Source organism: Periophthalmus magnuspinnatus, chromosome 12, assembly GCF_009829125.3.
Source record: "Periophthalmus magnuspinnatus isolate fPerMag1 chromosome 12, fPerMag1.2.pri, whole genome shotgun sequence".
NCBI lineage: Eukaryota > Metazoa > Chordata > Actinopteri > Gobiiformes > Gobiidae > Periophthalmus > Periophthalmus magnuspinnatus.
In genome coordinates, this window is record NC_047137.1 from 12,517,041 (window position 1) to 12,539,777 (window position 22,737).

A 22,737-nucleotide genomic window follows, 5' to 3' on the forward strand; every position below is an offset into this window, starting at 1 on the left:
CCCGGGACCCATGATACACTGGAGGGTCTCTCGGCTGGCCTGGGTCTTGAAGATCCCCCCAGAGAAGCTGGAGGAAGTGTCTGGGCTGAGAGAAGTCTAGAAGTCCCTGCTTAGATTGCTTCCCTTGCGACCCGGATAAGCGGAAAAAGATGAATGGATAAATGGATGGATGATTTGGTTTGGAACATGGGGTCAGCAACAATAAGAGTCTAAAAACAGCACAGCAGTCACAGGCTACCACCACATGGAAACATACTTATAGAGCTGCAGTTTATATAATGTGATATCAGATCACCAGCAGAGGCATTCTGTCACAGCTGTGGCTCACCAAAGACCATCATTTGTATATCTTTCATTTTGTTGAAATAAAATTCATAAATTAACTTTTCATTTTGTAAAAATAATAATATGTATTTATCTGGGATATAAAATAATTTGCTACATGTTTGTGTAACATACAGTCATATAACCTCTTGTATTTCAGTTGGGCTCATTAGTCTGTTCAGAAAGGGCACACAAAGAATAGGCCAGTGCCAAAAAAAGCAGTATCAAATATCGGTATTGAATACTGATATCTGCCAATACAGTAAATGAGTCTATATGCCCATCCCTACTTAATGCTACATAACAGGACCAAAAAAACTACAAAATCAAAATATCTGCTTATTCACTTACAATTGTCCCTGCTTCCTTACACAGAAGCAGAAGGGAGAATGAAAGCAGCCAGACCCCTTCACCCGCCCCATGTGGCTGACCCAATAACAGTCATCTCCGCGGTAACCATCCCAGTGGAGGAGTACAGGGGCCAAAGAGTCAGCCCTGGTGACTTTAAGACATTGGAAGAGTTTTATTTCAGAAAAAAAGCAATGCCCTGTGAACAAGTGACAGATGATCTATGTGAAGTAAACAAGCGTAGTGAGAGGCAAACACAGGCCTAAGCCCTGCTCTCACCCCCATCATCATTTACACCCAAATGCAGTGCCACAGAGGCGGCCTCCTGACAGGCCTTGAGGGCGTTATGGATGCTCTTACCTGGCGCCTGGAGGTTTGCGGGCTGCGGTAGGAGGAGAGTGTCCCTGAGAAGGGGGGCAAGGACAGGGGCGGGGGCTGTGGCTGCCGTGGCGTGGAGAACGGGGTCGAAGAGGAGCTCCCTGTTGTCAACAAGACAAACAGTGGTATCAATCTTTAAACACATACACACACGCACCTCACAATCTGTTAGGTGTCCTTTAGCCCGCGCAGAAATGATTTGGAAAATACAAGGACAAGACAAGAAATGTAAAACCATTGTCTAGCTTGAGAACATCTTCACATAGAGTCTAATGGTATGAAGAATTTATTGGACAGTTCAAGATGATGTGTGTCAATGTTTATTTATTTTTTTGTAAAAACATTTTTGAATATAGATGATGAAATAGAATAGTTAAAGTCCATTTCAGTAAACTGAAACTGTGTTGTGTTTCATTCACACATTTGTGTAATCCTTTATTATTAGTCTGTCTATATCTCTAAAGCTCCAAATGCTCTGTTCCACCTTATGATGTCATGTAGTGGTCATTTTCAAGTTAAAAGCTTCCTTTTACCTTTTGTTCTGAAATTATCTAAATGATTCTAGTGAAGGTATATGGGGTTTAAAACGCAGCAGACAAGGTTTTTCATTTGAGAGAAGAACTCAGCTTAAATATGCAGGATTTATGTGTTAAAAGTGAGAGTGAAACCAAACACAACTCCAGGTATGTTTTTGATAAGGAAATCACATAACATATAGCTCAGAAAATAGTGTAATATGGGCCCTTTAATCAGTAACAACCTGTTAAACTTGTAAGCAGAAACAGAAAATTAGGCACTTTTTAGCATCAGCCTTAAAACTCTAGCAGAGGCCGATATTTAGTTTGGCCCAACTAGCTGCCGAACAATGCATAAGAGCTTTATTTAAACACTTTAATTCAAAGAGCGTACTGCAAAAATGTTACTAAACGGCTCTCTTCCACAGCTGTAATAAAATGGGATTGTGGATGAGTTTGTACTTGATTCAAATTAGATTATTTGGGGAAAATAATCCAAACTGCCTACATTTTTGGGCCTACATATTGGCCCAAAAATATCGCCAGAGCTCATCGGCCATCGGTTTCTATGGATTCTAAACATTTTGTATCGCCAATTGGTATCAAGGTTAGGCAAGTATGAATTATGGTTTGGTTTAGAATCAGTCTCTGGGTAATGAATGAGTGTGTGTGCGCTGACCGTAGCTGCTGTGGAGGTCCATGTAGGGGCTGGACGTGCACTCCTGAGGCCTCACATGGACCTGGGGATAGAAGTTCTCGGGCATGGTGGCATAGCCCTCCTCACACGATGCCTCCTTTGGGTCCAGGGACACTTTGGCACATTCAATTACTATGTCGTGGATTTCATACTTTTTCCACCTGTGAAAAAAATTTAACATTTTATAAAGGCAAACATTAAAGCAATTGAGTGAATCTTTCAGTGGGTGCATTTACAGGAAATCAGATAACTAGAGTAATCCAACCCAATAATTAGATCTGATTTTGGGTGTGTGTTTACAGCACAAGTAAGTGATGAATTAGATCATCAAAAACACCAGGTGAAATAATTTATTTTTTACAGTAACTGGATTTGGAAGAGTTATTTTAAATTACTTTCATTTTAGTTTTTAACCACATTATTATTTTTTTCTTGTTAAACCTGTACATAACAATCAGGAAGGAATCAGATTACTCACTTCAGATTTAACAGTTAACATTCCAGGGATAACTACAGAAATCAGGTAATTTTTGGTGTGCATATCTGTCTAAATTCTACTCATCCAGTCTTGATAACCAAACTCTTTTCTATCATCACAAAAAAAATGTTTTCTACAGTCGTGCTGAATCATTTTTTAAGCAACAAGGAAAGTTGGAACTGATGTAATTTAAAAATTTACAGTACACCATTTACAGTAAATAGGTTCTTCAAATGGATACAAACTTGAACATGTATTTAACCTGATTCATGTGTGATACTCGCCAGAACCATCCCCACATATCTTCTCAGTGAAAAACGTACCTTGTCGGATCTAATTCATGGTCCTTAGTTCCGGTCACTAATTCTGGGTGAATACGAACATGTTCAAGCATTGGCTGAAATGAAAAGAAAGTAGACATATCTCATAAATAATTCTCTAGTTAACTGAAGAAATGCCCTTTACATTGATTAATTGACTAAAAAACTCCAAAGCTGCACCAACAAGACTACTACATACCAGGACTTTACAGAATTACAAACAGTGTATTATCCTGTATTATCTCAGATTAACTCACTCCAAGCCTTGTCCTGTCTGCTGTGGTCCATATAAACCATTATAACCCTAATAAAATCATTAGTTGACAAAGACAGCATCAACCGATTAACCAATTGACAAAATTACCATAGATACAGCCCTAGTGCTTTTACCTTGACCACCTCTTCAAAGGTCTCCATGTTCTCCTTCATGCTGTAGTGCGAGCGCAGGTAGGACACAAAGTTGCAGGGATACATGCCGTAGAGTCGGTGGAACAGGGAGTAGACGCTGGCATGGAGATGGATCAGGTACACCTCCGAAACATGGCCTGAAAAAAAATTGTAATAGTAGTGAAAGTGGACAGGGACAACATCATCAAAATGAAAGACCTCCTCTGGCTCAGACTACACTTACTTCACATTCTCTGTCCCACTGTGTACTAAAACATTTGGACTATTTTTTCTTATTTACACAAGCAATTTACTAAACATGGTCCCTGCCGAATTCTGAAAGCAAGACAGCAGCACATCTTAATTTATTTTGCTAGAATATGTCTTTATCTTTCCAAGTGGACTAACAACACACATTTTGCAATTCAAATTTTAGTCAAATTGTATTGGGAAAGATCAGAGCAGAAGCAGTGCCTTAACAATAGCTCGAGTTCCTTACCAGGGTTCTTGAGGTTCCAGGAGGCCAAGCGTCCAAAGATGTCAAAGTACTCCCAGAGGTGCTGCTTGCCAGCCTGAGGGATCATGGGGAGTAGGGTGATCAGCACCAGCACCCCAGTGATCAGCACCACCACGTCTGTGTCCGTCTGTCAGGGGACAATCACATATTTGTATTATAGCTCAGTATTTGTTATATAAAAGATACATTTTCCATACAGTAAAGGGTTACAAAAAAAAATTGCAATGTGGATAAATGAAAAATATGGATATAATGAGGACAAAGTGATTAAAAGCCACACATACAGATTCTAGTTTCACAAAAATAAGATTGAAAACATTATGGCAGCAAGATTAAATGTGCTGGGAGACAGTGATGTACAACTTGGTCTTGATAAATGCAGCTGAAGAAATGCGTAGATAATCCATCACTGGGATGTAACCCCCTATGACTGGTTTGTCACCGACTCTCCTACATCACATATCTGTCACATGAAATGTTTTTCACTTCACAGGTATGCCGTGCCAGGGTCATAGACTGTATAAAGCAGTGGACTAAGAGAGTGTGACGTCACCCATAGCGTTCAGCTCCAGTCAAATGAAGCTCATCAGGGCTAGCAGTTATAGGGGCGAATTTGGAGCCCATATCTTGATTTGCAGACACAATAGTAAAATACAAATACCAAGATCATATAGAGGAGGTTAATACGAACATTTTAAAATCAAAATGACGAGTCTGGCAGCAGCAGTTACAGAGAGCGGGGCGACAATTTTTCAATGTTAAGTGAATTGGAGCCAGAGTCGATGGAGCCGGAACCACAACCATGCTCACTTCATATGTGAAATAAGTTTAGATATTTTGAGTGTATTTTTTGTTAACATTGCATTGTTAAAATCCATATGTATCATTCATTGGTTTTGATATTTTCAGCGGGTTGTAAATAGAAATGAAAATAAAGAAAAAAAGAAAAAGAAAAAAGTGTGTCCAAACTTTTAACTGGTAATGTTCAGTCTCTAAATTATTATAGTCCTAGTTCAGCTCTACTCTCCCCTGCCCTCTCCCCTTTTCCTGAGACCACCATGAGAACCCATTAGCGTTTGAGCTCCAGGTGCTGTCTAGCGTGCCCGCAGACTCTGAAGTGTTCTGTACCTTGAGGCATTTGAGCAGCGACAGGAGCAGGGGGTAGCGGGCAATCTTGTGGATCCAGGACGGCTGTCTACGGATGACGTGGCCCAGGAGGGTGAGGGTGGGCAGCCGACAGGCCTGTTTGGTCATGCACTCGTTCATCTTGTCCAAAAGGTGCTGCAATGAGAAAGAGCAAACATTATTTAAAAAGTGACAGAATGTAAGATTTAGATTTTAAATTTGATCAACTTGATCTCCGTCCCCAGATACGTGGTAAACATGTTCAAATCAAATATAGCTTTTACTGATAACTAATGTAATGCTGATTTACTCTTAACTACAAATACATTGGACATAATAGCCAAGTTGTTTATGTTACAGTTTGTTGCTTTGGTTCTCCAGATCCAATCAGAAAGCAGAATGAGCCTCACATGTGTCTCTCATTTGTGTTGCCAGTTTCAATGCATAAATCCAGTTGGTTTAATCCTAAAAGGACTCTCTCTGATCTGACTCATCGCTACCTAAAATGTATGCGTCTTCTATCTGCCGGTTAAGGTGACCCAGGTTCAGCTATGATTGTACTTCGTTTTTACCCCTGTAAGAGTTCAGTCTACAAACTGAATTTAAGAGTATGATTAGTTATGATTTGTTAATATCAAAAAGCACTTCAAACATTTCTATAGCCTTTTTAATTGTGGGTTTATTAATAGTTACTTGCACGGTGTTTGTAAGGCGCTGTTAATAAAAGGCATTATTATCAAGTTCAGTGGGGGGCTAACATTAAATTTTAGTGTAACAGTTATGGGACAGTGCCTCTGCATAGTGTTGCTGTGGGCAGTAGAAACAGATGGAGCAGGAATCATTAATGAGGGATGAATGATTTAAGCAGCTTTTTACCAAACACATTTATGACCACCCAAACACTCCACTCCACGCTGGCTGCAACTCTTTCTCTACACCAGTGGTCACTTTGGATTTTGTAGGTTTTTTGGCAACAATTTGAGAACAATCTAAAAAATCTCTGGAAAACAATTAATCATTTTTGTTTATTCTATGAAAAAGTGCTTACAACTTGTGATTACAACTTGCATTCTCAAATTCACTTGTGATTTGAGAGCAGTCTAAAACGTGATTGTTGAAACGAATGGGCCACTGGAAAGGAAATCTGGAGTCCTTGATTTTATTCTTGTTAATGAGTACATTTTGTTTTTTTCCTTGCTTCACTTCTCAGTCTGAAGAAAGCCGTGCATGCTGCTGCAAATTCACGCATGTAATTATTCATGGTTTGCAAGTCAGGAAATAGATTCATATACTTCCTCCTTCTGCGGTTTAAAAATGTAATGCGGCTTTAAAAGACACAATAGCCATAATTTGTACTGTCACTGACCTTTAAAGGTGAACTGTCATTTTTCTGGATGAGGTCTACCACCTGCTTGTCTCTGTAGGGATGTTAATGCCCTGCCTGCAATGTTCCGCAGCATATCATTAAACTCATCTAGCTTGAATGTATTTAATTACTGGTGTCATGCTGCTTAGAAAATACTCTGAAACACATTAAAGTGACCAGGCTTACTATTCCACGGATCTGATGTCTAACTAGCCTATTTGTTTTCAGAGATACAAGTTTAATGCCATACTGTGATGACAAGAAGATAGCGGATCCTACGCCAGAAAAGAACACCTTTAAACATGATCTTGTGTGCATTTGCTTTGGCATCTCATGTGTAAAGGTCCTATTGACCCTTGTGAGCTTTAAGCCATGTTATAATGTTGTTACCTCATGAAAACCATACCTGAAGTTGTGTTTTGTTTCTTTCAGACATGTCAAGTTACAGTTACCTATTACCTTTTATTGAGATTGGCAATTCTAGGGCTGAAATCATTCAAATGATTCTAGTGAAGGTGTATAGAGTTTAAAAACACAGTGGAGAACCTGTATTACCACATGACATCACAAAGTGGAACAGTGTGTTTTCTGTTTGAGAGAAGAACACAGTCTAAATATGCAGGTTTTGTGTGTTTAACATGTGTGAATGAAACAAATGTTTTTGATGAGGAAACATTATTGTAATTTTTAGACAATTTTTAGACAGTGGTAACGTTTTATAATATGAACTACTATAATCTGATGGAGATCAAGAATTCGACTCCCTTGTGACAGTCAAGTGTTGCCTTCAAATTTGTATGCCTAACAGCTAGCATAGTCATTTTAACATCGCACTCAAACGCTGAATCATGATACCAAAATTTCCAAATTGATTTCGATACTAGGAAGGAATAGACTCAATACTCAATACCAATTCCACAATGACAATTAAAAACACTCTTTCTTTAGACAATAGAATGTAATTTTCAACATTAAATGGTAGCACTTTCTTTTATATTACCATGTGGCCTTAAATCTGTGTAATCCCCCAGTCGTCCATGCAGTTTCCATAGTGGTACATGGGTGTATACTAGTCTATGTTGTCTTATACTTGTTCTGATACAACATCATTATTAAAGTTATTCAAGGAAGGTTCATTTCTATCATGTGAATGTGACTTTTTTAGTATTGATATCTGCTCAAATGACTATCTAGTTGATTACTATCTGATTTTGAATACTTTTGACAACCTACTCTGAAATGATCCAGCATTTAACCAAAAAAACTGAAAAAAAAAAAACCAACCATTAGTGCAAAGACTCAAACAGTGAGTCTATTATTCATTTTTGGATATGAGAGTTTACTTCTGGGATGGGTCTGAGTTCAGCGCTGATCTGACGCAGCTGCTGCTGTTAAAGTTTACACTATGGATGGCTTTCTCACACCCACATATTTAGTGACACTTTCTGCTTGATTACCGTAGAGAAGACAAACTGTTGCACTATTTGTAGTAATGCTAATCTTACCATGATCCACATGACTATGAGATGACTGTTCAGAAACAAACTGCAGTTGGCTTATTATCCAGTTACAGGAACAGTATTTGTAGCAGTACCCAGCAGCTGTGTAGGCTAAAGTAAATGCAACAGTACTGGTAAAGAGAACTATGGCCTCTTCAGTACAGATGGAGAAGATCAGGCAGAGTGCATACAAAACAACATTTAGACAAGCTAACTTTGTGCCCTTTTAACATTTCTTCTTAATGTGAAAATTAATAACACACAAATTATTACAACATTAGCAGATGGGTGATACAACAAAATATGTATCCGATTATCCAAGAACCTGGTCATGGTATTGTTAGCTACATATTGTGGTAACTACATACAGAGTTCTTCACTTGTACTTCACTGTGATAGGTGTGAGTGGATATTTATAACCAATTTAATTTTGACAAGAAAAGTACATTTGTTTTAAAATGTTCTAAACTGATTTTTAGTTTTAGTCAAGATTTCATTTCACTCTTTTTAGTTTTAATCTAGCTATAGTCGACCTAAATGTCAGCTAAGTCCATAATAGTTTGTCAACCACATTACCAACCACATATTTTCATTTTAACTCCGATAAACTGTATGTAACTGCTTCATCAGAACTTTTTTTCAAATAGAATATCTACTTCTAGCCATAATATTAGTCAACAAAAATGTATGTGATCTTTTTATTTTAGTTTTAGTCAGCAAAAAAATCACATTGACTAAAAATATTTTAGTCTACAAACTTCTCACATAGAATTAATCAATAGGAGGAGTGGGAGGGGAAACGTAGACAGCATGCCTGTGCCTGAGCATGACTATGAATCACCACAGAACTGATTGGCAGATAATAAAAATAAATAGTGAAATAATTTTGTGACTTTCTTTCAAATTAATAATAATAAATAATTCTATCACCCACCCTTAAGCACATTTGAAACACTGAAGCGCTGTGCGGACTCTTTCAGGGGCACTGCTGTTCCACTCACCTTGTCATGGGGCTCTCGCACAGAGCACAGGATATGCAAGGCCTGGGTCGAGTTGGTTTCCAGATAGTAGTCCACTAACCCATTGAGCAGCATGGACCCTCGCTCTGTAAGGAGAAAAGACAGGAGCTTACAAGATACAATGGAAAATAGACCTGTCGCAAAAACATTATTATGATATATTATTGGTACAAATTAGGGCTGATTGTTACTTAATTGTGATTGAACCGGAAATGCAATTTGAATGAATGCAATTAGCAAATTTCTTTCACAAACAACAAAATATCTTGTCTTATTCTGTATAAAAACAGCCAGCCCTGTGGTTTACATCTGTACAAACCTGGTTTAAATGTGATTCTTTTATTAGTTTGCCAGTTCATATTTCAGTCTTTTTATCAATTCTCCTGGACGCAAAATGAACAGAACCCTTTTATTAAAACACATCGCAATTAGTATTGTTCTGATACCATTTTTTGGGATCCGATACTTAGTGTATGAGGTGATACCGCTACCAGTCCGATACCGAACAGTGTGAAGTAGTAGACTAAGGATAATCAATTTTGTAATGGTACAAGAGCAAAAAATAACTAGTAAAAGGCTATCTCTAAAGACAATCTACAAGAATAAAAAAGTGATTCTGAGGAAGAGTAAAATGTATAATGTTCTTAATGATAAGTTGTGCTGATTTAAGCAGTTTTACTTTTCTACCACAGAGCGTGGATAAAAACAACAGTGAGGCCTGATAAAAGAGCTCATCCTTGGAGCACATAGCTAAGTATACAGAGTAAACAAAGTCTGTATTAGTGCTGTTGTCGGCTGTACTCCTCATCGTTATTTTACTAAGTTCAGCCTCTACTCCAAAGGCTAAATGAAGGTATCAAAGAGGTAACACAAATGTCTTTTCTGTCATTATCAGCATGTTTTAAGTGTCTGCAGAGCTTCAACAGTCTGCATTTAAGATGTCAACAGCGGCGGTGATCGTGTCTACGTCCTATCCTCATTCTGGAAATACAAAGTGGTATTGGATCGGTGATTTGTTCCAAGTACTCGCCAATACCTGAAAAATGTATCAAAGCTTTTGCCAATACCAGCATCGGTATCAGAACAACCTTATCGCAATACTTGTCAGACAAAAAACTGTGCAGCCCTATTACAAATATGTTGTGATACTATTTTATGTCTCCAATGCAAAAGTATTGTATCCTCATACAGGCTTAAGAGCCAACAGTTGAACAGTATAAAAACTGGCACAAAATTCTGCATCTTCTCTATCAGCACTAATTATAAAAGTATTTTATTTACTATTGCATGAAAAAGTGTGTAATGTTATAAAACAGAAGACAGAAAGATTGGAGATTTATTTCAAAAATAATAAACTGCCATTAAAGAAATAAGCTCTTTCTTGCCAGTACAGCTTCCCCCAAAATGAATCCAATTGTGTTATGTAACTTATTTATCCTGCTAGTAGCTAATGAACAGCTTTGTATAACAAATTTCAAATCACACATTATGAGATGTCGTAAGCCTACACCATCCAGTAAATATTCTGGTTAATTGGATGTAATTAATTGGACTATCGGCTCAAACTATATTTGATACCATTATTGGTATCGGTGTTTCTATTGCATGGTGAAACATACATTGTTTTTTTGGCACACTGTGGAATAGTATAGAAAAGAGCAGGAAGAGGCTCTCCTCCAGGCCAAATAAGAGTCAGGTCTGTGGAGATGCAAGCCCGCTCACAGTAAGAATGCATGTTTTCAGTCTTTTTCAGTGCAATAAACTCAATCAAAATGAAAAAAAACATACTTTTATTTCATCTATTTTTGGCTAAAAAGTTGCATACTGTGGCTTTAATATAATGTAATGATAAGTCATTGAAACCAATGATTTGTGTGCCATAAACAGTGAGTGGTTACCGGTGCTAAGCTGCTCGTTGATAAGGCCTCGGATCTGGTCCAGCTGCTGCAGGTCGGAGGTCTCCAGGTGGGGCAGCAGGTCGCCCACACTGGGCTGCTCCCGGGACATGGTGCCAGTGCTCTGTGAGGGGGGTCCACCCGGCAGCCCCGCCCACGCTACAGTCTGCACGCACCACTGCAAACACAGGACAGGAGGATTAGGATCAGCTGACTCACACAAGGCTCAGGGAAGAGAAAAGAAGGGCTGGACAAGACAAACTCATCACAAAGAGGTTCAACTGTAGCATGATTTAGGAAAAAAAAGAAAAAAAGAAAAAAGTTAGCCCACAAGAACTGATTTACAATTGATCAATTTTGTTAATGTATAGTGACAGAAGTGGTCCTACGATCATGACAGGCCCTATATTATGTATTCAACTGCAAATCTGCATATTAGCAAAACAGCAGGTCTATAAAATGTTATGTCACCTAAACCCGACACCATCTACATCATGCATGTTTGAGTAATCCTGACTAATCAGGCTCTCTGCTTATAAAGGCGATCTCTATAATTTTGTATAACATGTAATACCTATGATAATGTATCAGAAACTATTTTTGAAAATATGACAAATGCACAATTCAGGGCCTTTAACATTTCAAGAAAATTCTGCAAACCTCAACAACAAACAAACCGGTGCCAGTGTATACCAACCACCAATCACTGGTGTCACATCCATCTGAAATACCTACAAATCCCTGTTGTGTTTCCAGCACATCTGTCAGCAGTCGTGTGTGTAGCAGAAGGGCAAGCATGGTGAAACACAGCTCTTTGTTGAGTGAGGGGAGCTCACAGGCCTGTCCGGGCTGGGGACAGAGCAGATTTAACTGTGGCTGTTTTTCATGGGACAAGTCAGAAGCACAAACACAAAAACAACAAGAAGCAGCACACAAAGACAGCCTTTATAAACCTGCTGCAGCCTTCCACTCAACTGTAAAACCTCCAGACCTGGTTCACGACAAGCATTCCATGGACTCACTGACTGCTATTGTCTACCTGTTTTTAACTGGATGTCTCAGAACAGTGGTTTCTTCATCTTGTACTGAAACAGAGCAAAGCATTGTCGCATCCACAGGACCAAACAACATTAAAATAAAGTTCTCATGATGCTAAAAATTAAAACTCAATTTCAAACTATTATTTTCTGAAAGGGATCGTGGGTTATGTCACTGAAATGAACTCTAGACTAGTATAGACTATTCACTGTTGTAAATGTACAAGTAGAACGGTACAATCCATGAGCAACTTTTACATGCTACAGAGTTGGGTTATTGGGCTAAGGGCATCAAACTACAAACACTCTGGGACCAGGACTCCTACATAACAGATGATTAATTAAATAAAACCTTTCGTTCACAGTGACGTGCAATAATTTAGAGCTGATCTTGATGAGGCTGTGTACAGTTTTTTGCATCTTATTTGCAATCCCACTGGTTTGCATTGCATTGGTTCCAAATGGGAAATAACTTGGGAAATGGTCACAATAATTACTATATCAACTTATCGTACACAATATATAAATAAATAACTTCTATTTATCTTTCTATTCATCTATCCATCATCTTTATACCACACTTTTTTAATTTATACTGGGAGCAAGACATCAAAGTACATCTCATTTATACAACAGCATATAGTTCTATAGTCTATTCTTTGGGCCAACCAAATTTCTTTATTCCAAAATAGCATCATTATCATTGTTTGTTTGGGATTGGCTCCACAAACTTGTCATATTAATCTTGTGTAATCTTGTAAAGTCCTTTCAACTGACACACCACACCCTGAACCTATTATGGACAAAAAAACTTTTACTTTTTATTTATGTTGGCAGAAAGGACATTGAACTTTGTGCCTGTTTTTGTTCCATGTGGATAGACACAGTAATCACAGGAGATATTAACCATACCAAACCAGATCAACAAATCTGCAATCCGATAGTTAAACAGCAAATTCTACCACAGCATTTTAACCTGTCCTCCAGCTCAGTTTAAACCTATTTAAATTTTGGACTGCACAACAACCTTACTGTTAGCGTTTCTACTTCCTGTGCAATTATGACTGAGGTTTTTGCTGAATCATGCTACAATTAATAAATATTTAAAGATAAGGCAGTGGACAGGGAGCTGCGGATGGAAGTGACTGGGAACATGTGAAACACTACATAAATAAAATGAATACTTGACAGGAGGACACTTCTGTGTTTAGAAAGAGAGCTGTTTGTGTCTCAGTGCTAACATTTAAGCTAATTTCAACAAATATTAAACCAAAACCACAAACTGAAGTATTCCACATATAAAATTAATTGGATAGTCTTTATTTTAATTCATTTTAATTTTAATTGATTTTTTATGTTATGTTTTCAGATTTTAGTAAAAGTGACTGTTAGCTTTGACACAGCCAGCTAGCTATACTGCATAAAAAACAAAGTACAGCAGATTTCATTGAAGATTTTTGTCTAAGTTGAACTCTGATACGATTACTTCGGCTGAGTCATGGCACCAACTGGGCATGACAAGGCAAAAAGTCATGCACTGTCACATTTGATAAAACTACTGCACTAAGGGGAGTCACTAATGTATTACCACGTGTAAGTTGGTTTACCATGAGCTCCCAGATATCCTGCTAAAATCAGCTGAATGGGGCTGAAATCTATTTGGAGAGCAATGGGACAGAGGACAAAGAAGTACTTTCCTGTCATAACAACGCAGAGCTGACTAATCATATTATTTACGTTTTAAGGATTTATAGGACAAAAGCAGAAAGGAGAAGTGAATGAGCGAGAAAGTTAGCTGAAGATTTGTGTGTACATAAATAGTTGTTTTTGCATGTGCACTCCAGTGCAGGTGTAGTCTTGTGACTGCAGTTTGGGTCAGATACATGGAAATATGTAACAGTTTTGAGGCTAATCAACTCACAGAGCATGTCTTTGGACAAGACAAGAACTTCTTTAAGTCAACTACAGCCCTGTCACAATGTGCCTTTGCCAAAACCCCATTTGAATTCACGTTTAGAAATAACTATAGTGTACAAATTCAAAAATGGTATAGTAATGTATTCTCTCGGGTCAGCCAACTTGAACCTTTTATCATTGACTCAGGGAAAAGTATCATGCACAAAACATGCACTGTTCTATAAAATGTCAAGCCATCGTTGCAACATCCCCAATTTAGACTGTATGCAGTATATGTACATTGTATAGCAATATAATTGAGTTCCTACTAGGAACTCAATTATAGCATTCACAAATTATGAACTAGGAACTTCCTAGTTCATAGTTTGTATATTTTGTTCACTGACAGTGCCAATCAAAAATATTCTGAATAGCTCCATTTGATAAAGACTTACATGCTGCACTTCTTGGCATAATGTAAGAGAAAATACACACTCATTTGCATTCTGTCAATAGCTGCCCTCATGACCGTAAATATAAAAAATATACTTGTCATTTTAGCTATGTAATCACAACTTTAATGCATATAGAAATACTAATTACACTTCGACTATAAATTATTCTACTATTGGGGTGATAGCATTAGTAAATAATCAGCTTATGCCAAGGTGTTAACGATGTCTTTTGAGCTGAAGTGCAATGCTTTGGCTGAGCTCGTTGTGCAGCAAACAGGAGGCAGCCCGGTGTGAACTGACCACAGCCATCGCCGCCACTGCTGCTGCTGCTTGTCGTAAACAACTCGCAGAGAACAATGGGCAGGGTTGGCTTTAACGCTGCTTTATCCGAATACACAGTCCGCACAAGCACTGACTCCAGCATACCGCCCTTTAACTGCGGCACATAACGCATCTAGGGCCGAAACATGAGGATAAAGCAACCAGCATCCCCCAATTCAATCACTGGGTCTTTCCAAAAACAAGTCGCTCCAGCCTCCACCGAGCGCAGAGAGCTAACGTTAGCCGAACGGGACCCGGCCATCAGCCCGCATGACAGGCCCTTCTCCCCGGCCAACAAGCAAGTCCAACACCCCGTCTACCCCAACCGGGATCATGTGCGCTCATAATCGCTCATAGAAACGGGTTTGACATCTGAAAATCGGGAGCTGTTTACCTGTTAGAGTAGCTGCACTCCACAGGGCGCCGCCATCTTGAACACCGCACAACCCATCCCACCGCTGTGTGCCTCCGCCGTGAGCCTGAAACTAATCCCTTCAGTTAGCGCCCTGCAAAGTGTCAGCGACTTTTTAACGACTCATGGACCCGAGAACAGCGTGGAGAAGTTGTTTAACGGGCATGCATGTGATGGGAGGTTGTGTGTGAAGTCGTGCTAGGCCGGGACATGACTTTTAGCGATGCGCCGCTGTTGTTTTTCTCAGTTTGGTGGAAGGGTGAAGAGTGTAATGCGGTTTCGCGTGACCCACATGTGAAGAGCGCACGCGCAAATTAATGTTTCTAATGAGGTAGAGGCGCGCGCTCAAGAGAGGGCAATAAAATACACTTGAGCTTAATATTGTCACTTGTTATAATGAGTAGTTGTAGAGTAGGCGTATCCAATTATAAAATAAGTTATATAACTTATAGCTCAAATTATGCATTTGGCAAGTAATCAACCATGTTAAAAGCTAATTAAAACTATAAATTATGGGAGACAATTGGTTTAAGTGCAGCCTTGCTTCTATGGTTTAGCCTTTTATAAGATTTTATTCACTCACACGTTTGAATTAGTTCTATATAAGTGGTTTAGTAAAGGAACCTACTTTTGCAGAATACACACTTCTGTGATACTTACAGAGAGCGACAAGGCTGCTCCTACTCTGAAAGCCTACAGTTCACAATGATCACTGTAAGTAATTAAGCCTACTTACCAATAATACAAGTGGAATGCCTTTTGCCCAAGGCACAACTGACTTACAATTTGGTCCGGCAGGCTGTATATCTACCTCTGAGATTAAACACATGTTTCTATGAAGGAAAAGTGGAATCCACACGGGTTGAAAATGAACCAGACCCAAACATCGCTCACCATTATATTGCAATTCATTTAGGATGACATAACTTAACGCCCCGGGGCCTTGGTGATTTTAGTAAGCTGCAGTTAATAAGTTTAACAACTTTTATAGGCCATTATATATATATATATATATATATATATATATATATATATATATATATATATATATATATATATATATACATACATACATATATACACACACACATATATATATATACATGTATATATGTACTTTTTTGTATTTTTAGTAAGTTGATGCAAAAAAAAACCAAACAAACTAAAAAAATTATCAAAATGAAAATTATGATTTTAGACAATATAATTTTGCCTTTTAACTTCACCAGCAGCAGAGGAGAAATATTCACAAAACTTGTCTCTGATCAAACCTCTCTGCTTGAATTATTTGATCCAGCCTGGTGAAGGGGCTCTAAACCAGCTTCTTGAAAACCGTTGTCAGTGGGATGTTGTGGTGGATGTTGTGCTCTCTCAGTGTCATCGTTTTTCCGCATTTAGTTATGTAGCACACACACATGTTGCCTTCACCACAGAATCTGCTTTCTGCTTTTTCAGGGCAGATGCTCAGGACACGGCGATAGATTCGCCACTGAGTAGAGAGAATGCCAAAGGCATTTTCCACAACTCTCCTGGCTCTCGAAAGCCGGTAGTTGTACCACCTTTTGACTCTTGGCAGCCGTCTTCCAGGGTATGGCCTCATGATGTGGCGTTGAAGAGGGAACGCTTCATCAGCTACCAGTACATAAGGCACTGGATCCTGTTCCTCTGCTCCTTGTAGAGGGGTGTCTCCTGGTATCCCCAGTGTTCCTGCCTTCAGATGCTTTCCCAAAGGAGACAGAATGCCCCCGTCACTGTTACGACCATAGCCCTCAACATCAATGATTGGAAACATGTATTTGGCATCAACTATAGGTAAGAGAACAATTGAGTGGGAGCCCTTAAAGTTATAGAATTTTGAGCCAGATGCAGGTGGAGCTTTTAGCATAACATGCTTTCCATCAAGAGCCCCGATGCAATTGGGAAAGTTCCACCTTTCCTCAAATGCTCGTGCGATGGCTACCCAGTCATCAGTAGTTGGCTCTGGCATGTACTCCGGCTGCAGCACATCCCAAATGGCCTGTGAAACTTTTGCAACAATTTTCCCTGTTGTAGAGTTTCCTAAACTGTAGTTGAACCCAATGGTGGCAAATGAATCTCCACTTGCAAGAAATCTGAAGGAAAAACAAAAATAACAAAATTAATCATAATATAGTTTCTCATCAAGATTACTATTATTATTATTATTGTTATTATTATTATTGTTATATGTTTAATATGCAGATGAATCATGAAGATTCTTAATATCATATAACTAGTAATGTATATAAGTAAAATGGCATTTTTTTAATTGACTATTTATCTATTTGTTTACAGGTAAGGAGGTCAAAAAGTGCTGGAAAAATTTAAGAGACACATAAATGAGAATTTGAAAATCACTCAAAGAAAAAAAAAAGTGGATCAGCAGCTGGTTCACAAAAAGTATGGAAATATTTCCACATGATGTCCTTTTTGGAGCCACATATCAAAGAGTGTGCCACAAGTGGCAACTTGACTGCAGAGCACTCACAGGAGGACGAGATTGTTTTAACCCCGGTGCCTATTTCTGAGGAAGAAAGTGGGCCTTCTGATCTAAGGTTTGTGACAAGTGACGATGCAGCTAGTGAAAGTAGCCTTGATCAAGCACCACCACGTTCATCAACTCCAAAGACCACCACAGGAAAACGTAAGAGAGCAACGGAAAAAGACACCTTTGAGGATTCCATTCTCAGCAGAGTTGATGATATTAGGGCCCAGATCCAACAACCTGATGATGAGGATGAGCTCTATCTACAAAGCCTTCTGCCAACTTTGAGGCGTTTATCAGGAGCCACAAAATCTCTGGCTAAAATGGAAATTATGAGTCCTCCATAAAATAGAATTTGATGAGGAGTGATAGTTTTCATTTATGTTTTCATTAAGAAGAGTTCATAAAACTTTTTCTGTTCTGAAGTTATGCTTTAATTTGTTAATTCTTCTGACAATGTTCAGAGATACTTATCTGAAATTCATACATTGTCAGACTATGCACATTGCACCAAAAATATTAACAGTCTGGTTTTAACAGACTATGATGTTTTATGTTAATTTTTATATTTTAAAAAAGCACGCACTTTGTTTGTACATTGTTTACATTTGTTTACAGTGTGCAGTTTTGAGACAGTGCAAAAATGTCAGATTTAATAAAGATAATAACACCTGCTTTGTGTTGTTTTTACAGAGTACACTGAATTCCAATGCTTATAATAAATATTACTAGACCTATATGTAACTTATGATAATTATAATAATTCAGTTATACAATACCCTAATAAACTTTCATTATTATTCTTATTATTAAAGATAATAGATTAAGACAGACAGACAAATGCTTACCTCAAACTAATGGCAGGTCATTCCTCTGGACTAATTGGCTCCCTGATATTTGTGTGAATCTTCTCTATCTTGGGGGTTACCTTGATGAGAAGTTGGGAAAACAGTTCTGGGCTAAGATGAAAATATTCCCGGAATTTTCTCAGGATCTTCCTTTAGGTCCTTCATCAAATGATGGTATTCACCATGATGTTTTCTTGTTTGCAGAATAGGGTGGACCCAGGATTGCTTTTTTTGTTTTGTTTTGTGAAGTAATAGTAATATTTCAGTCAAATGAAGCAAAACTTTCTGAGATTTCATTTGTTAACAAAATGTATCCATATTTATATATCTAAAAGTTAACTTCATTTACCAATTGAAGACCATAAATTAAACATCAAAGAAGCATAAACATGAGTTGAGTAAATCTGTTTGTTTTATTAATTTCCCTGTGTAGCCTGGTAATTAGGGTCAGTCTTGAATGGACATATTGTGATGAACCTGAAGCCACAGTCAGCAGCACAGTCCTGGCAGCTCGTACCTGCAAACAAGAAACAGCATTACCATAAAATTTTGGTAGTATAATAGTTGCTAAGTAAATAAATATAATGAATCATAACCATAGACAATGTTAAGCTCTTTACAGTTAAGTGGGTGGCTCTTATTATTATTTTTTATTTGTATATTCTATAATGCTGGTTTCACACAAATACAACAACTCTGAATAACCAAATACAACAACTCTGAATAACCACTGAATAATATAATGGACCCAGACACGCCACCGCCGAGCCGATCGCCTCCGTTGACGACTTTTATGCAATAAATACAAAAGACCAGGAAAACACTCGCAGACGCACTTCTTGGACACTCTGGATGCACGTCCAGATGACCCGGGTCCAGGGTGCGCGTCGGAGGCGTCTCCCCTCAAATGCAAAGGCGTCAAACTAGCACCGTCCAGCGCCTCCTTGAGGCCCCGGTGTGAACGCACCATGACCCATAACCCACATTGAGTCTAGAACAGGCCTATCACAGTTATTATGATGTCACTTATGTTGAGTAAATAGAAACCTCACCAGCCCTGCATCTATGGAACCTCCGACGGCTCCTCTGGGATGTAAACAGTCCATCCTGTGACCAAAGTTCCATCAACGACCATAAACCCTGAAAAACAAACTTCTATGAGCACATCTAAAGTTTGAACTAACAGTACTGGAGAATACAGTTTTGGTTACTCTTCCCACTGTGAGGAAGTCTATAAGCAGAGATGTGTAGTACTCAGTTACATTTTACTTTTTGAACAACCGTATCTTTACACCTACTGAAGTAATATTTAGTTTGAAGTAACAGGCAACAAGTGACAAAAGCTTTATGTTGACGGTATGAAATAATCTGAACATTTGTGTTTCTTGCACCACTATTAAGTAGTAGTTTCCCTAAATACTTATTAGTATAAATACTCTTTGCTACTTGACAAATTTCTTGGTTTATTCTTAATCTTATTAGTACAATTTGTGGCCAATTCTAAGCAATTTGCACAGACATCAAGTGACAGCAACATTTGACTCACAGTTAGCTAAAAACTACTAGCCTTAGACAGAAGATATTTCATATTTAGTATATAAATTAAAAGCCTAAATGTAGGTAAAGTATAGTAAAAAGTAAAGTCATCTGACCTGGGACATGCTGAGCGCTGAAGTGGTTGAATTTGAGCCCAGTTGAGTTCAAGTTCTGCTGAAAAAGAAACGAAGAATTAGCCGATTAGCTTGATGCTATTAGCTAGTTAGCTTAGCTTAGCTCCTCTCTCCGAGTGCAGAGAGAAAATAGCAGAAAATCGGAATGTAAGGGCTTATATATGCAACTATTAGCAACCATGGAATGTATCTGGTTACCATGACAGTGGTTAGCTTGTTTTGATTTAATTTTAGGTTTGTTGTTATGGTTTTACATTGTGAAAAGAGCGCTAAACATTGTCAATTCTCTACTCACGTGTGGGTCACTATATAATCTCAGGGACTTCTGCTGGTGTATTTTTGCCTTATGCTCATTATATGGATGTTTTTCTGTATTTTTAGCTAAACAAATGACAATATATTCCCTTCTTTACCGTTAACAAGTAGCAAATTGGTTAAAATAGAGACACCTGACCCATAACCCACATTAAGTCTAAAACAGGCCTATCACAATTATTATGATGTCACTTATGTTGAATAAATAAAAGCCTCACCAGCCCTGCACCTATGACTTTTCCCACTGTGAGGAAGTCTATAAGCACAGATGTGTAGTACTCAGTTACATTTTACTATCTTTACTCCAACTTAAGTAATATTTAGTTTGAAGTAACAGGCAACAAGTGACAAAAGCTTTATGTTGACGGTATGAAATTATCTGAACATTTGTGTTTCTTGCACTGCTATTAAGGAGTAGTTTCCCTAAATACTTATTAGTATAAATACTCTTTGCTACTTGACAAATTTCTTGAGTTATTCTTAATCTTATTAGTACAATTTGTGGCCAATTCTAACCAATTTGCACGGACATCAAGTGACAGCAACATTTGACTCACAGTTGGCTAATAAATAGTAGCGTTAGACAGAATATATTTCATATTTAGTATATAAATTATATGTCTAAATGTAGGTAAAGTATAGTAAAAAAGTAAAGTCATCTGACCTGGGACATGCTGGGAGCTGAAGTGGTTGAATTTGAGCCCAGTTGAGTTCAAGTTCTGCTGAAAAACAAACGAAGAATTAGCCGATTAGCTTGATGCTATTAGCTAGCTAGTTAGCTTAGCTTAGCTTCTCTCTCCGAGTGCAGAGAGAAAATGGCAGAAAATCGGAATGTAAGGGTTTATATATGCAACTATTAGCAACCATGGAATGTATCTGGTTACCATGACAGTGGTTAGCTTGTTTTGATTTAATTTTAACATTTTGTTGTTAATGTTTTCCATTGTGAGAAGAGCGCTAAACATTGTCAATTCTCTACTCACGTTTGGGTCACTATATAATCTCAGGGACTTCTGCTCGTGTATTTTTGGTTTTCTGTATTTTAGTTAAACAAATGGCAATATATTTCCTTCTTTATCGTTAACAGATATCAAATTTGTTAAAAATAGAGACACCTAAGACACAAGCATCAGAAAATCCCACCACGAATCACTACTAAGAGCTTATATCGGCACAAACTGTGCAGCTATTGTACAGATATGTCTACTGACTTTTAATTATCTGTGCTTCCGACACTATAATATAGTCTTTTGTCAAATGCTGTTTTCACTTATAGTTGGCATGTTTAGGTTTGCATTTGTCGATTGATATGGAAAAAATGTTACTTATCTCCCCTATTAGTTCAGTAGGAGGCAGCAAATCTGCACAAAATTGTTTATCAGTAGGTCACTGCTGCAAGCTCCATGTATTTTCTGCATAAATGCATGAAACTGAAGCTCTCCCATTATTTAGATAAGACCAGAGGGTCATATGGGCAGTAAACTACACACTTAGTACTCAGTTAGGACTACTTTTACTCAGGTTCAATTACGTAGTAACTTTTTTAATAACATTTTACTTCTCAGTGAAGTTTTATGTCATACTTTTACTTCAGTATTTTACAGTGCAACAGTACTCTTTGCGTACTTGAGTAAAAGTTTTGGTTACTCTTCCCACCCAAGTGACAAAAGTTTTATGTTAATATTTAATGATTTGAACATTTGTGTTTCTTGCACTGCTCCTGAATTAGTTATTCTGGTCTAACCTTTGAAAATAACATGTGTTGTGCATTATTTAATGTTTTTGTTTTTTTGTTTTTTTCCAATTAGGCCTGCATTACGTTCTACTTATAAATCACCTACCTACTTTTTACTTTTACTTTTCGTCATTCAGATCACTTTGTAATTCTACTTGAGTAATATTATCCATCCATTTTCTTCCGCTCATCCGGGGCTTCCCTCACTCCAGACACGTCCTCCAGCTCCTCCAGTGGGACCCCAAGGCGTTCGCAGAGACACAGTCCCTCCTGCGTGTCGTGGGTCTTCCCCGGGGCCTCCTCCCAGTGGGACATGCCCGGAACACCTCCCTGAGGAGTAATATTATTCTGATGTAATTGTACTTTTTGGATTCTTCCCTCTTCTGGATATGATGAGCTATTGCAGAGATGCAACAGAATAAAAGCTGCATCATGAAATCATTGCTGCATTCTTATGATTGTCCACAAGATGGCGCCATTGAACTTTAGACTGTGTCTTACCTTCAGTTATCGTCTAGAGAAATGCTGCAGTTGAAGGCCCATCTTAGAGCATTTTTAAACATTTAAGTTATCCTGCATACAGACAGGACAGCACAGTAACCACACAGACCCAATGCATTGTTAGGTAGGCTACAAAATGAATTAGGCCTAGAATCATTTTCACTGGTCAAGACATT

At 38.2% G+C, this 22,737-nt stretch overlaps 1 protein-coding gene across 2 annotated transcripts in view; it reads right to left on the reverse strand.

Annotated features, from left to right (window-relative positions):
• The window catches only part of tsc1b (TSC complex subunit 1b), a 36,105-nt gene extending 21,031 nt beyond the window's left edge, over window positions 1–15,074 (reverse strand). For both annotated transcript variants that reach the window (XM_033976083.2, XM_033976082.2), the window contains exons 1-9: window positions 14,972–15,074; window positions 10,872–11,046; window positions 8,956–9,059; window positions 5,093–5,245; window positions 3,947–4,091; window positions 3,451–3,605; window positions 3,064–3,137; window positions 2,245–2,423; window positions 1,033–1,151 (exon numbers count right to left, since the gene is read on the reverse strand). In XM_033976083.2, the coding sequence (XP_033831974.1) occupies window positions 1,033–1,151; window positions 2,245–2,423; window positions 3,064–3,137; window positions 3,451–3,605; window positions 3,947–4,091; window positions 5,093–5,245; window positions 8,956–9,059; window positions 10,872–10,980 (1,038 nt within the window). In that variant the 5' untranslated portion in view covers window positions 10,981–11,046; window positions 14,972–15,074. The remainder of the gene's footprint in view (window positions 1–1,032; window positions 1,152–2,244; window positions 2,424–3,063; window positions 3,138–3,450; window positions 3,606–3,946; window positions 4,092–5,092; window positions 5,246–8,955; window positions 9,060–10,871; window positions 11,047–14,971) is intronic.
• Between the last annotated feature and the right edge of the window lie 7,663 nt (window positions 15,075–22,737).